At 47.8% G+C, this 13,881-nt stretch overlaps 7 protein-coding genes and 1 non-coding gene across 8 annotated transcripts; 3 read left to right on the plus strand and 5 right to left on the minus strand.

Annotated features, from left to right (window-relative positions):
- Positions 1 to 294: 294 nt before the first annotated feature.
- LOC135135800 (late histone H1-like) lies at positions 295 to 1,083 on the minus strand. Its single transcript, XM_064064920.1, has one exon. It carries the CDS (start codon positions 1,081 to 1,083, stop codon positions 295 to 297), a length of 789 nt encoding a protein of 262 aa, XP_063920990.1.
- Positions 1,084 to 2,732: 1,649 nt separating this feature from the next.
- Positions 2,733 to 2,851, plus strand: LOC135135959 (5S ribosomal RNA). The gene has a single exon (XR_010281645.1). It is a non-coding gene; the product is annotated as a 5S ribosomal RNA (ribosomal RNA).
- Positions 2,852 to 3,966: 1,115 nt separating this feature from the next.
- On the minus strand, positions 3,967 to 4,338 carry LOC135135801 (histone H2B). The gene has a single exon (XM_064064921.1). The coding sequence runs from the start codon at positions 4,336 to 4,338 to the stop codon at positions 3,967 to 3,969; it is 372 nt and encodes a 123-aa protein (XP_063920991.1).
- Positions 4,339 to 4,654: 316 nt separating this feature from the next.
- On the plus strand, positions 4,655 to 5,029 carry LOC135135803 (histone H2A). Its single transcript, XM_064064923.1, has one exon. The coding sequence runs from the start codon at positions 4,655 to 4,657 to the stop codon at positions 5,027 to 5,029; it is 375 nt and encodes a 124-aa protein (XP_063920993.1).
- Positions 5,030 to 5,624: 595 nt separating this feature from the next.
- LOC135135946 (histone H4) lies at positions 5,625 to 5,936 on the minus strand. Its single transcript, XM_064065075.1, has one exon. It carries the CDS (start codon positions 5,934 to 5,936, stop codon positions 5,625 to 5,627), a length of 312 nt encoding a protein of 103 aa, XP_063921145.1.
- Positions 5,937 to 6,227: 291 nt separating this feature from the next.
- LOC135135804 (histone H3) lies at positions 6,228 to 6,638 on the plus strand. The gene has a single exon (XM_064064924.1). It carries the CDS (start codon positions 6,228 to 6,230, stop codon positions 6,636 to 6,638), a length of 411 nt encoding a protein of 136 aa, XP_063920994.1.
- Positions 6,639 to 7,068: 430 nt separating this feature from the next.
- Positions 7,069 to 7,857, minus strand: LOC135135805 (late histone H1-like). Its single transcript, XM_064064925.1, has one exon. The coding sequence runs from the start codon at positions 7,855 to 7,857 to the stop codon at positions 7,069 to 7,071; it is 789 nt and encodes a 262-aa protein (XP_063920995.1).
- A 4,338-nt stretch (positions 7,858 to 12,195) lies between these two features.
- On the minus strand, positions 12,196 to 12,567 carry LOC135135806 (histone H2B). The gene has a single exon (XM_064064927.1). It carries the CDS (start codon positions 12,565 to 12,567, stop codon positions 12,196 to 12,198), a length of 372 nt encoding a protein of 123 aa, XP_063920997.1.
- Positions 12,568 to 13,881: the final 1,314 nt, after the last annotated feature.

Below are 13,881 nucleotides of genomic sequence, written 5' to 3' on the forward strand. Positions count from 1 at the left end.
CGAGAATCGAATCGTTCGAAAACTTAAATAAAAGATAAAAAATTTAAATTAAGGCATGCAAATTCATTCATTCATTCAAATCAATCTTATCAATCATTTATTTATTTCTTTCTTTCTTTCTTTCTTTCATTCATTATTCGATTTATATGGTCGAGCGAAAATTTTAATTCGTTTGAAAAAAATTTGTGGCCCTGAAAAGGGCCATTTATGCGTGCCCCTTCGTCGATATGTACGATCGGAGCACCGCCGGGAAACAACAACAACGACGTCGTCGTCATCATCTTCTTCGAACGCTCACTTTTTTCTTTTCGGAGAAGCGGCTTTCTTCGCTTTGGCGGAGACGGCCTTGGTGGACTTGGGTTTCGGAGCTTTCGGTTTCTTCGTGGGTCCGGCCTTGTTAGATCTTTTCGCTTTCGAAGGAGATTTCGCCTTCGACGCCGCTCTGGCGGCAGCGGCGGCGGCGGCCTTCTTCTCTGCGGCGGAGGCGCTGGCAGCGGCGGCGGCGGCCTTCTTCGCTTTGGCCACGGAAGCGGTCTTCTTTTCGGCGGCGGCCTTTTTCGCTTTCGGCGCGGTCTTCTTCGAAACCTTAGAAGCCGCCTTCTCGCCGGCGGCGGCGGCGGCGGCTCCGGCGGAAGCGCGTTTTCCCGCGCCTATCGCGGCTTTCTTCGTCCTGCCGGCGCCGGATTTCCTCTTCCTTTCGGCGGCGGAGGCGGCGGCTTTGGCACCGCCGGCGGTCGTGGAGGCCAACTTGAAAGAACCGGAAGCACCTTTGCCTTTCGTCTGGACGAGGGAACCGGAAGCGACGGCGCCTTTCAGGTATTTCTTGATGAACGGAGCAACTTTTTCGGCGTCGACCTTGTAGTTGGCGGCGACGAATTTTTTGATGGCCTGGAGGGACGATCCGCCGCGTTCTTTCAAACCTTTGATGGCGTTGGTCACCATCTCCGAAGTCGGCGGATGGGAAGGTTTGCTCCTGGGATTCTTCGCTTTCTTTTCCTTCTTGGCGTGAGGCGTTCCGGCGGAGGAGGCGGCGGCCGAAGCTGTCACCGCGGCGGAAGCTGTTTGATTTTCTACGTCTGCCATTTTACCGAACAACTGATTGTTTTTGTTATTAAAAAAAGTCGATGGTTATCGGTCGCACGATCGAATTTGAATAGTGGCGAAAACGACGTCTAAGTGTCCCCGACGTAAACCAAGCGGACTGTAAACTAAACGCGCGACTTTGACGGAATTCGCTCGAAATCGGCGGCCTCGCGCTCGACTTTCGGGTGATGACATCGTTCTCTTTTCGCCGTCACCACCGCCTCCTTGTCGTTAGACGGACGAAACACGGCCTCAGACCTTCCTCGACGTTTATTCGAGTATTTTTCGACGAAGCGGGAATCGGCGAATCGGCAGGGCGTCCGTCCGGACGCTCGCTCGAAGAAGACCTTGTCAAAAGTCGAACAACGTACCGAAGGTGGACGTCGACGCTCCGACGTCCGTCGTCGCCGCCACCGTGACGACGCTTCGACGAGGTGAGCCTCCGTCCATGCTTTCCGGTTTTTTACACCCTCGGGGACGATCGGAAGACGTTTTCTCGTCAAAAAACGCCTCCGAAAGAGGCAAGGTACGGTCAAAATCGTCACCGCTTCGAAGCGACTCTTCCGATTTCGACGATCTCCTGGGGCACGGGGGGCTCCTTCGACGTAGATCGTCGAACGAAAACGACGGAACGGACTTTCGGCCGTCCTCCGGTGGCGGTCTCGTCTCTGTACGAGGATGGGAACATTAAAAATTTCCATGTCGAAGCCGCGACGAGATGATTCGGTCTCGTCGTTTCCTCGTACCTCGAAACGACGAGGAAATTCGGATTTTTTTTATTTTTTTCCGTACGAGATCGATCGACGATCGAAATTGCACGTCTGACGAAAATTTCCTTGCGGATTTTTCCAAAAGTTTCTTCGTTTCGAGTGTCGTTTTCGAGCCGGGACCGAGCGCGGAAACCCGCAGCACCGCACCGACGGCGAACGAAAATTCTTTCTTCGATTCACGTACGATACGTTTTCTGTCTTTCCTGTGGCCGCTTTTCATAGTTTTATTTTCTTTTTTTTTTTTCCTTCTTCTTTCGAAGATCTGAAAGACTGTACATTCTATGGAGTTTATTTAATCTATTATTGTTTACAGACGAACGAACTTCGAACTATTTTAACATCTTTCAACTATTATTTTTTAATTCAATTCACTTACACTATTATATTATCAAGGCAAGTGTTTTTCAAAGCATTCGAACCATCGAGATACGGCGAATTTATGACGGCGGTTGTTTGTAAAATATTGCAAATGCTGCTTTTTGGGTTATATTTATATATATGTTGTCCAGGACTTGTTTTTTACGTATATTTACGATTACATTCACACACAGGTGGCCAGGTGGCGGTAGGGGTAATTAATCCGGCGGACGAAGATGGTTTATGGTTTGTTTTTACCTACGTCCGCCGTGATTGTGCCTTATGTGCCTGGTTCGTCTCTTTGTCGGTCTTGTCGTCCTTTCCCTATCCTGTCGGTGGCATTCGTCTGTTAGTTGTACGTGCGTGATGTGCTTGTTTGTTTGTTTGGTATTTTGTGTTGCAGACCGCTGCGCTGTGCTGCGCTCCTCGATCTTCGATGTTCGTTCGTCGGATCTTGGCACTTTTGCTTCGACGTTTCGACTTCTCGGATCCATTTCTACTGATTTTTTACCCTTATCATCAGGCAACGGCCATACCACGTTGATAGCACCGGTTCTCGTCCGATCACCGAAGTTAAGCAACGTCGGGCGCGGTCAGTACTTGGATGGGTGACCGCTTGGGAACACCGCGTGCCGTTGTCTTCTTCTTTTTGTTAAACTTTAGTTTTTAGTAAAAAAACGATGTGTTTATTATAAGTAGTATGTCATAAGTTAAGCTAGTTTTTAATTTAGAATTTAAGTTAGTCGCTAAGATTTTCCACTCGCGTCCTTCGACTCGAAATTTTCAAACACTCCGCTCCCTTCTCCCGACCGATTTTTTGTTTTTGTTTTGCCCTATCGCGAACACCCCCCTTATTCTTTTTTTTTTTTTTTTTTTTTTTTTTAAGTCCAAAAAAAAATTTACAAGTCCAGATCAGATCGAGGTGTCGCGTAACGACACTCTACTAGGTTTATAAAATAATGGATATTTATGTCTGCGACGATAAAATAAAATTTAAAGCACGACGAGAACTTATAAACGAACGCCGTACATGGACAACGAGATCAGAATCATTCAGGAAGACTCGAAAAGAAACGAATCGATGATTAAATATCTTTTAATTTGAAATTTATTCACGCTCGATCGTGAAAATGCAAAAAAACGGCCGTTTTGTTAGGAACATGCGTTATTTATCGTACGCGAGTTCCTCGAACAGACGGCCAGTATAGATTTGCATCAGTTTCGTAATTCTAGTATTAAAATAATGATAAAAAACGCGACCGTTTTCTTCTCGATCTTATGATTTCCTGATAAAATCGATCGTAGAGAGCACAGCGCTTCGTTATGAAGAAATAAATAATATAAATTCCTTCTTGCGGCGGGGGGAAAAAAAGAAAGAAAAAAAAAACAAGTACGTTCCCGTGACCTGACTTATTTACATATCGTATAAAAATCGATCGATAAAAATATATCGCTGTTTTTTAACATAGTTTCATTTCGAAAACCTCTAACCGAAATCGATCGTACGTACGTACGACGCGGACGGAATTTAAACATCGCACACCCCGAAACGAAAAGTATCATTTTATTCGTTCATTTAATAATCGAATAATAATAAAGGGGAAAGAAACATTCTCGAGGTTCGTTAATCTCTTATTTGTAAGGAATGCGATTTGTGGTTCTGAAAAGAACCGATTTGTTTGTTGTTGTTGTTGTTTTTTTTTTTTTTCCGGAAAGATGGACGACGGACGACGACAGAAATGATAACAAAATCATTCTACTTGGAGCTGGTGTACTTGGTGACGGCTTTGGTACCTTCGGAGACGGCGTGCTTGGCCAATTCACCGGGCAAGAGGAGACGTACGGCGGTCTGAATCTCCCTGCTGGTGATGGTCGAACGTTTGTTGTAGTGGGCGAGGCGGGAAGCTTCGGCGGCGATACGTTCGAAGATGTCGTTCACGAAACTGTTCATGATGGACATCGCCTTGCTCGAGATACCGGTGTCGGGATGTACTTGTTTCAACACCTTGTAGATGTAGATAGCGTAGCTCTCCTTCCTCCTGCGCTTCTTCTTCTTGTCGCTCTTCGAAATGTTCTTTTGGGCCTTTCCGGCCTTCTTGGCGGCTTTACCGCTAGTCTTGGGTGGCATCTTCGAATATTCGATAAGAGTTTAACAGAACAGAACAGAACGCAACGCTACGCTCGGTTCTCGACGAACGAATAAAAATATCACCCCGCGTGCGACTACTTTTATAACGGACCGTCTACCGACTCAGGCCACGCCCATTCGTCCTAGCCTTCCTATGCGCCGAACTGAACCGACCGCACGGAGGGTATAAAGCCTAAGCCGCGACCGCCGGTCCGATACATAACCGAATAACGCAGCAGTCGATTACGTGTGTCGTCGCCGCTCGTCGCTCGCTCTTCTTGTTTATATTTCGTTTTTCGCAAGAAAATTAAAGAAAATGTCAGGACGTGGAAAGGGAGGAAAAGTCAAGGGAAAGGCGAAGTCCCGTTCGAGCCGTGCCGGTCTTCAGTTCCCCGTCGGCAGGATCCATCGTCTCCTCCGTAAAGGAAACTACGCCGAACGCGTCGGTGCCGGAGCTCCCGTCTACCTCGCCGCCGTCATGGAATATCTGGCCGCCGAAGTTCTCGAGTTGGCAGGAAACGCCGCCAGAGACAACAAGAAGACCAGGATCATTCCCAGACATTTGCAGTTGGCGATCAGGAACGACGAAGAGTTGAACAAGCTCCTTTCCGGAGTGACGATCGCCCAAGGCGGCGTTCTGCCCAACATCCAGGCGGTCCTCTTGCCCAAGAAGACCGAAAAGAAGCCTTAAACTCTTTTCATTTTTTTTAAAGAAACGGACCGGACGGACGACCGCTTTACCGAGAAAAAAAAAGAAAAACAACAACCCACATCATCGGCCCTTCTCAGGGCCACTAATTTTTTTCAAACGATTAAATGCTCGCAAACTTATCTTAATGGAAAACAAACAAAAAAAAATAATAGAAAGAAAGAAAAGTACTTTATATGACACGATATCGTTTTTCGATTCGAAAACGTTAATTTTTTTCTTATTGTTCGTTCATTTTTAAGCTTTCTCTCTGTCACTTCTCGTGAATTTTACTGCAAACGTTTAAAAATACGTGATTTTAATTTAATTTTTTTCCTTTTTCCATTTTATATCGTCATTATTATTTCTTTAAAAAAAACCAACACAACCAACCATTCATTCATTCATTCATTCATTCATTCATTATTTATTCTCGACATATAGTAAGCGAAATTTTTTATTCGTTAGAAAAATTTTGTGGTTCTGAAAAGAACCGTTTTTTTTTTTTTCTCCGATCTCGTTTGTTGTCGTGGCGTATATACGGAAAAGTCAAAGAATCAAAATCAGCGACGATTAAATTTCTTGCTATTGCAAAAAATTAACCGCCGAAACCGTAGAGGGTGCGTCCTTGACGTTTCAAAGCGTAGACGACGTCCATGGCGGTGACGGTCTTACGTTTGGCGTGTTCGGTGTAGGTGACGGCGTCACGGATCACGTTCTCGAGGAACACCTTGAGGACGCCTCTGGTTTCTTCGTAGATCAACCCGGAGATACGTTTCACACCGCCGCGACGGGCCAATCTTCTGATGGCCGGTTTCGTTATGCCCTGGATGTTGTCGCGCAGGACTTTGCGATGACGTTTCGCGCCACCTTTTCCCAAGCCTTTGCCTCCTTTTCCTCTACCGGTCATCTTGGAATATCTTCGAAGAAGCTTGCGAGCGACGTGGATTCAGAACGGTGTTCGTAAGGGAACTGCGAAAATTACGAAATTCGGCGTCGTTTTATAACGTTTCCGAGCTACGCCCATTTCTGGTCCCGCTCGACCAATAGACACGCGCAGAGAGCGACTTTGTAGCGGTGAACGTTATATAAGGTTCGCCGCGAGCCCGTCGGCCGTTATTTCCAGTCAACGTGTTCGTAACGTCCGTCTGCTGCGTGTTCGTTCGTCGATCGATTTTAATCTTTCGCTTATTTTTTCGAAATGGCAAGAACAAAACAGACCGCTCGTAAATCTACGGGAGGAAAAGCCCCCAGAAAACAGCTCGCCACTAAGGCCGCGAGAAAAAGCGCACCGGCGACCGGCGGCGTCAAGAAACCCCATCGTTACAGGCCCGGAACCGTCGCTCTCCGAGAGATCCGTCGTTATCAGAAGAGCACCGAACTTTTGATCCGCAAACTGCCCTTCCAACGTCTCGTCAGGGAGATCGCCCAGGACTTCAAGACCGACTTGCGTTTCCAGAGTTCCGCCGTGATGGCTCTCCAGGAAGCTAGCGAAGCTTACCTCGTCGGTCTCTTCGAAGATACCAACTTGTGCGCCATCCACGCCAAACGCGTCACCATCATGCCCAAAGACATCCAGCTGGCGAGACGCATTCGCGGAGAAAGAGCTTAAAAAAAAAAAATCGACCGACCATCAATCACACCGTCATCTCTCAACTGTCAGTTCTCTTTTCGAAAGAGACAAAAAAATCGGTTCTTTTCAGAACCTCAATATTTTTCCTAACGAATAAAAAATTAAGCAACTTTTTCGAGAATCGAATCGTTCGAAAACTTAAATAAAAGATAAAAAATTTAAATTAAGGCATGCAAATTCATTCATTCATTCAAATCAATCTTATCAATCATTTATTTATTTCTTTCTTTCTTTCTTTCTTTCATTCATTATTCGATTTATATGGTCGAGCGAAAATTTTAATTCGTTTGAAAAAAATTTGTGGCCCTGAAAAGGGCCATTTATGCGTGCCCCTTCGTCGATATGTACGATCGGAGCACCGCCGGGAAACAACAACAACGACGTCGTCGTCATCATCTTCTTCGAACGCTCACTTTTTTCTTTTCGGAGAAGCGGCTTTCTTCGCTTTGGCGGAGACGGCCTTGGTGGACTTGGGTTTCGGAGCTTTCGGTTTCTTCGTGGGTCCGGCCTTGTTAGATCTTTTCGCTTTCGAAGGAGATTTCGCCTTCGACGCCGCTCTGGCGGCAGCGGCGGCGGCGGCCTTCTTCTCTGCGGCGGAGGCGCTGGCAGCGGCGGCGGCGGCCTTCTTCGCTTTGGCCACGGAAGCGGTCTTCTTTTCGGCGGCGGCCTTTTTCGCTTTCGGCGCGGTCTTCTTCGAAACCTTAGAAGCCGCCTTCTCGCCGGCGGCGGCGGCGGCGGCTCCGGCGGAAGCGCGTTTTCCCGCGCCTATCGCGGCTTTCTTCGTCCTGCCGGCGCCGGATTTCCTCTTCCTTTCGGCGGCGGAGGCGGCGGCTTTGGCACCGCCGGCGGTCGTGGAGGCCAACTTGAAAGAACCGGAAGCACCTTTGCCTTTCGTCTGGACGAGGGAACCGGAAGCGACGGCGCCTTTCAGGTATTTCTTGATGAACGGAGCAACTTTTTCGGCGTCGACCTTGTAGTTGGCGGCGACGAATTTTTTGATGGCCTGGAGGGACGATCCGCCGCGTTCTTTCAAACCTTTGATGGCGTTGGTCACCATCTCCGAAGTCGGCGGATGGGAAGGTTTGCTCCTGGGATTCTTCGCTTTCTTTTCCTTCTTGGCGTGAGGCGTTCCGGCGGAGGAGGCGGCGGCCGAAGCTGTCACCGCGGCGGAAGCTGTTTGATTTTCTACGTCTGCCATTTTACCGAACAACTGATTGTTTTTGTTATTAAAAAAAGTCGATGGTTATCGGTCGCACGATCGAATTTGAATAGTGGCGAAAACGACGTCTAAGTGTCCCCGACGTAAACCAAGCGGACTGTAAACTAAACGCGCGACTTTGACGGAATTCGCTCGAAATCGGCGGCCTCGCGCTCGACTTTCGGGTGATGACATCGTTCTCTTTTCGCCGTCACCACCGCCTCCTTGTCGTTAGACGGACGAAACACGGCCTCAGACCTTCCTCGACGTTTATTCGAGTATTTTTCGACGAAGCGGGAATCGGCGAATCGGCAGGGCGTCCGTCCGGACGCTCGCTCGAAGAAGACCTTGTCAAAAGTCGAACAACGTACCGAAGGTGGACGTCGACGCTCCGACGTCCGTCGTCGCCGCCACCGTGACGACGCTTCGACGAGGTGAGCCTCCGTCCATGCTTTCCGGTTTTTTACACCCTCGGGGACGATCGGAAGACGTTTTCTCGTCAAAAAACGCCTCCGAAAGAGGCAAGGTACGGTCAAAATCGTCACCGCTTCGAAGCGACTCTTCCGATTTCGACGATCTCCTGGGGCACGGGGGGCTCCTTCGACGTAGATCGTCGAACGAAAACGACGGAACGGACTTTCGGCCGTCCTCCGGTGGCGGTCTCGTCTCTGTACGAGGATGGGAACATTAAAAATTTCCATGTCGAAGCCGCGACGAGATGATTCGGTCTCGTCGTTTCCTCGTACCTCGAAACGACGAGGAAATTCGGATTTTTTTTATTTTTTTCCGTACGAGATCGATCGACGATCGAAATTGCACGTCTGACGAAAATTTCCTTGCGGATTTTTCCAAAAGTTTCTTCGTTTCGAGTGTCGTTTTCGAGCCGGGACCGAGCGCGGAAACCCGCAGCACCGCACCGACGGCGAACGAAAATTCTTTCTTCGATTCACGTACGATACGTTTTCTGTCTTTCCTGTGGCCGCTTTTCATAGTTTTATTTTCTTTTTTTTTTTTCCTTCTTCTTTCGAAGATCTGAAAGACTGTACATTCTATGGAGTTTATTTAATCTATTATTGTTTACAGACGAACGAACTTCGAACTATTTTAACATCTTTCAACTATTATTTTTTAATTCAATTCACTTACACTATTATATTATCAAGGCAAGTGTTTTTCAAAGCATTCGAACCATCGAGATACGGCGAATTTATGACGGCGGTTGTTTGTAAAATATTGCAAATGCTGCTTTTTGGGTTATATTTATATATATGTTGTCCAGGACTTGTTTTTTACGTATATTTACGATTACATTCACACACAGGTGGCCAGGTGGCGGTAGGGGTAATTAATCCGGCGGACGAAGATGGTTTATGGTTTGTTTTTACCTACGTCCGCCGTGATTGTGCCTTATGTGCCTGGTTCGTCTCTTTGTCGGTCTTGTCGTCCTTTCCCTATCCTGTCGGTGGCATTCGTCTGTTAGTTGTACGTGCGTGATGTGCTTGTTTGTTTGTTTGGTATTTTGTGTTGCAGACCGCTGCGCTGTGCTGCGCTCCTCGATCTTCGATGTTCGTTCGTCGGATCTTGGCACTTTTGCTTCGACGTTTCGACTTCTCGGATCCATTTCTACTGATTTTTTACCCTTATCATCAGGCAACGGCCATACCACGTTGATAGCACCGGTTCTCGTCCAGTTCGCCAGCACGGCTCATTGGAGTCAGACGTGTCGCGGTGTTTTGCTGAGAATCAAAGAAACAAAGTCCTTTGTGTGCAAGTGCCGCCGCCTTTGAAATCCGAAGCCGGAAACAGTCCGACAAACGAACACCTGCAGTGCAGTGCGGTATTCGTTCCAACATTCAAACAAACAAACACGGAAGCGAGTACCGCAACAAGACGTGAGTTAATGAGTGTAATCCCAGACATTGCCGACAATGCTGCACCTGCAAATGCAGCAAATAACATCGTGTTCGCGGAAACAACACCTGCGATCGATTCAGTAACACTCGCGTCGGCACCGCCTTTGTCGGCGAATCAATTAGCACAGATAGCAGAGCTCCCGAACCCTGCTAAGCAACTAATAAATAAAACGACCGCGATTCGTGCGAAACGAAAAGACATTTCACCGTACAGGCGTGCTCCTATCGGTGACCACCAGGACTCAAAGCCAATCAGAATTATTTCTGAGGTGGCTTTCAAACCCATCATGTGCTCCACAGACACCGAGGTGGGCACCGGTGACCTCGACGGCTGGTCATCCGATAAAACTGAATGGAGCTTTGTCAGGAGACGGGCTCACGTCGAAATGACCAACACGGATGTGACTCAACAGAGTCAATCACAATCAGAAGCGACGTCTAGCGCAGAGCAGCCACCCCAAAATAAAAAACGGGAACAGTTCCCGCCCCTTCCGCCACCATTGAAATTAAAAAATAGATACACGCCCTTGGAAAAAATGGAAACGGATGCAGCAACCGTAAAACCCAATAAAACGACCCCAGCATTGCCCAAACAAAAACCACCCCCAGTCATCATCCTGCATGGGCAGCCGGAAGACCACAAGGCCTTCCAAAAACTATTAACAGACACAGCAAAAGGCGGATACACCCTAAAATACACTAAAAGGCGAACCACCATTCAAGTCGCCAACAAAAGAGATTGGGAATCTCTCTCAAGACAACTGGAGACGCAGGAAATCAGCCATCATACGTACACGTGCGTCGAAGACAAGACGCACGGTTTTGTACTAAAAGGTTTGGACTTTGAGCCTGAAATCGAAGACCTGAAGGACGAGCTGCGGGAGGAAAACATCCCCTGCGAGAAATTGTACAAAATGAGAGGAACTAAAAGACCAGCTTACCTCATCATTACAACCAAAGATGTGACGCTTGCCCAACTGCAAAGACATAAATACATAATCCTCAACACACGAGTCACGTGGGAGAGGCACTATAATAATAGGAAAATCACGCAATGCCACACATGCCAAGAATGGGGTCATGCAACTTTAAACTGTAGAAGCAAACCTAAATGTTTAAAGTGTGCAGGGCCCCACCGAGTAGCCGACTGTGATCCTGACCTAGTAAACCTGAAATGCGCGAACTGCGACGGGAACCACTCGGCCAACAATCCAAACTGCCCCACATACGTGAGGAAAATACAAGAGTTAAAGAAAAACGAAGAACCTCCGAAGAAATTCATCGAAGCACCACCACCGAAATCAAACCCCTGGCGTAAACTGCCCGCCACCCCAGCCAACACCGCCACAACTGGAACCTCCAACGCGACCATCGCCCACACCAGACCGCAGCAGGGACACCCCCAACAACGCACCCCGACGAAGTGTAGTGCACCCAACAGTGTCAGTGCCGCGACACGTGAATGTGCCGACCTGTTCAGTGCGCTAACTGATCTAAAAGCGGCGTGCAACCTGAGTGAAATGGTGCGGGCGATAAATGATCTAAATGCGCCAAGTCCAAAAAAAAATTTACAAGTCCAGATCAGATCGAGGTGTCGCGTAACGACACTCTACTAGGTTTATAAAATAATGGATATTTATGTCTGCGACGATAAAATAAAATTTAAAGCACGACGAGAACTTATAAACGAACGCCGTACATGGACAACGAGATCAGAATCATTCAGGAAGACTCGAAAAGAAACGAATCGATGATTAAATATCTTTTAATTTGAAATTTATTCACGCTCGATCGTGAAAATGCAAAAAAACGGCCGTTTTGTTAGGAACATGCGTTATTTATCGTACGCGAGTTCCTCGAACAGACGGCCAGTATAGATTTGCATCAGTTTCGTAATTCTAGTATTAAAATAATGATAAAAAACGCGACCGTTTTCTTCTCGATCTTATGATTTCCTGATAAAATCGATCGTAGAGAGCACAGCGCTTCGTTATGAAGAAATAAATAATATAAATTCCTTCTTGCGGCGGGGGGAAAAAAAGAAAGAAAAAAAAAACAAGTACGTTCCCGTGACCTGACTTATTTACATATCGTATAAAAATCGATCGATAAAAATATATCGCTGTTTTTTAACATAGTTTCATTTCGAAAACCTCTAACCGAAATCGATCGTACGTACGTACGACGCGGACGGAATTTAAACATCGCACACCCCGAAACGAAAAGTATCATTTTATTCGTTCATTTAATAATCGAATAATAATAAAGGGGAAAGAAACATTCTCGAGGTTCGTTAATCTCTTATTTGTAAGGAATGCGATTTGTGGTTCTGAAAAGAACCGATTTGTTTGTTGTTGTTGTTGTTTTTTTTTTTTTTCCGGAAAGATGGACGACGGACGACGACAGAAATGATAACAAAATCATTCTACTTGGAGCTGGTGTACTTGGTGACGGCTTTGGTACCTTCGGAGACGGCGTGCTTGGCCAATTCACCGGGCAAGAGGAGACGTACGGCGGTCTGAATCTCCCTGCTGGTGATGGTCGAACGTTTGTTGTAGTGGGCGAGGCGGGAAGCTTCGGCGGCGATACGTTCGAAGATGTCGTTCACGAAACTGTTCATGATGGACATCGCCTTGCTCGAGATACCGGTGTCGGGATGTACTTGTTTCAACACCTTGTAGATGTAGATAGCGTAGCTCTCCTTCCTCCTGCGCTTCTTCTTCTTGTCGCTCTTCGAAATGTTCTTTTGGGCCTTTCCGGCCTTCTTGGCGGCTTTACCGCTAGTCTTGGGTGGCATCTTCGAATATTCGATAAGAGTTTAACAGAACAGAACAGAACGCAACGCTACGCTCGGTTCTCGACGAACGAATAAAAATATCACCCCGCGTGCGACTACTTTCATTCTCGATCTGCGCATCGACCTGGCAGTATGTCTGTCAGCACGCGGTCCAAGTCACGTCGTCGCACCGTCACGATTCGTGCAACGTCGCCCCAGAGAGCTCCACCAGCAACAGAAGATCAAGCCGACGCCAACACGCAGCGAACCGGTGAGTCCAATTCAGTTTGTTCAGCTTCAGCTTCCTCCGCTTGTAGCAGTCCTTCGGGACGCGCTTCCCCTGCATCCACAGCCATCACGAACAACACCATGCACTCCAAATCCTCCACAGCATCCTCGTCAGCCTCCGCTCAAACGGTGAAACTCAGGTTTCATCTCAAAAATATCCCCGAAAAAGTGGCCCAACAAAAAACATTCTATAATCTCCTCGTCACCCATCTTAACGTGCGAGGAATCCACAATTTAATCATCAACCCCAACAAGACCGGCCTTCTCGTCCTCACACAAATTCCTCCTTCTGACCTTCTCCACAAATTAAAAACCGCCACCGGCAGCAACATCGAGCTTATCGCGCTCAACTCCCCCAAAATGCCCCGACCACCATCCGAGAAAAAACCCGCCGTCTTCTCAGTCGTCATTAAATCCGTCGACTTAGGCACTAACGAACAGGACATTAGGGCCGAACTCGACCGCCGCAACCTCCCCTTCAATTTAATTTGGCGCATTAAGTCCAAAAAAACCAACCAATTCACCTCTCTCATAAGAGTGACATCTTCCGACACCACCACTATCGATTCCTTGCTAAACCAAGGAATCACCCTATTCGGACGACACCACCAGTGTGAACGGTCCCACCCCCCAACCCCCATCCCAGTCCAATGTTCACGTTGCTTCCAACGTGGGCACGACAACACCAACTGCCCCAACCGCCTCATCTGCCCCACCTGCCCTAACAACCACCCTCCCGGCAAATGCCCAACAACCGACCCCAAATGCCCTTTCTGCAAAGGAAACCACCCCGCATGGTCACTAAAATGCCCCAATTATAAGGAGTTCGCCGTCACCGACGAAACCCCGATAATGCCCCTCCACATCATAGACCCCCCCGAACTCTTCGCCGACCCCGTCGAGTCACCCGACACAGTCGCTCCCCCAGATCCCAGCATCATCCACCCCAAACAGCTCGTGGCCTACCTCACAGTTGTCCTCATGGACTTATTCCCCCTTCAACGCCCCCATATCCAAGGAGTCATTGAAAGAACCTCCTCATCGTTC

The sequence above is a fragment of the Zophobas morio genome, unplaced genomic scaffold (genome assembly GCF_036711695.1).
Source record: "Zophobas morio isolate AGI-343-1 ecotype UQ-CSIRO unplaced genomic scaffold, CSIRO_AGI_Zmor_V1 ptg000025l, whole genome shotgun sequence".
Taxonomy (NCBI): domain Eukaryota; kingdom Metazoa; phylum Arthropoda; class Insecta; order Coleoptera; family Tenebrionidae; genus Zophobas; species Zophobas morio.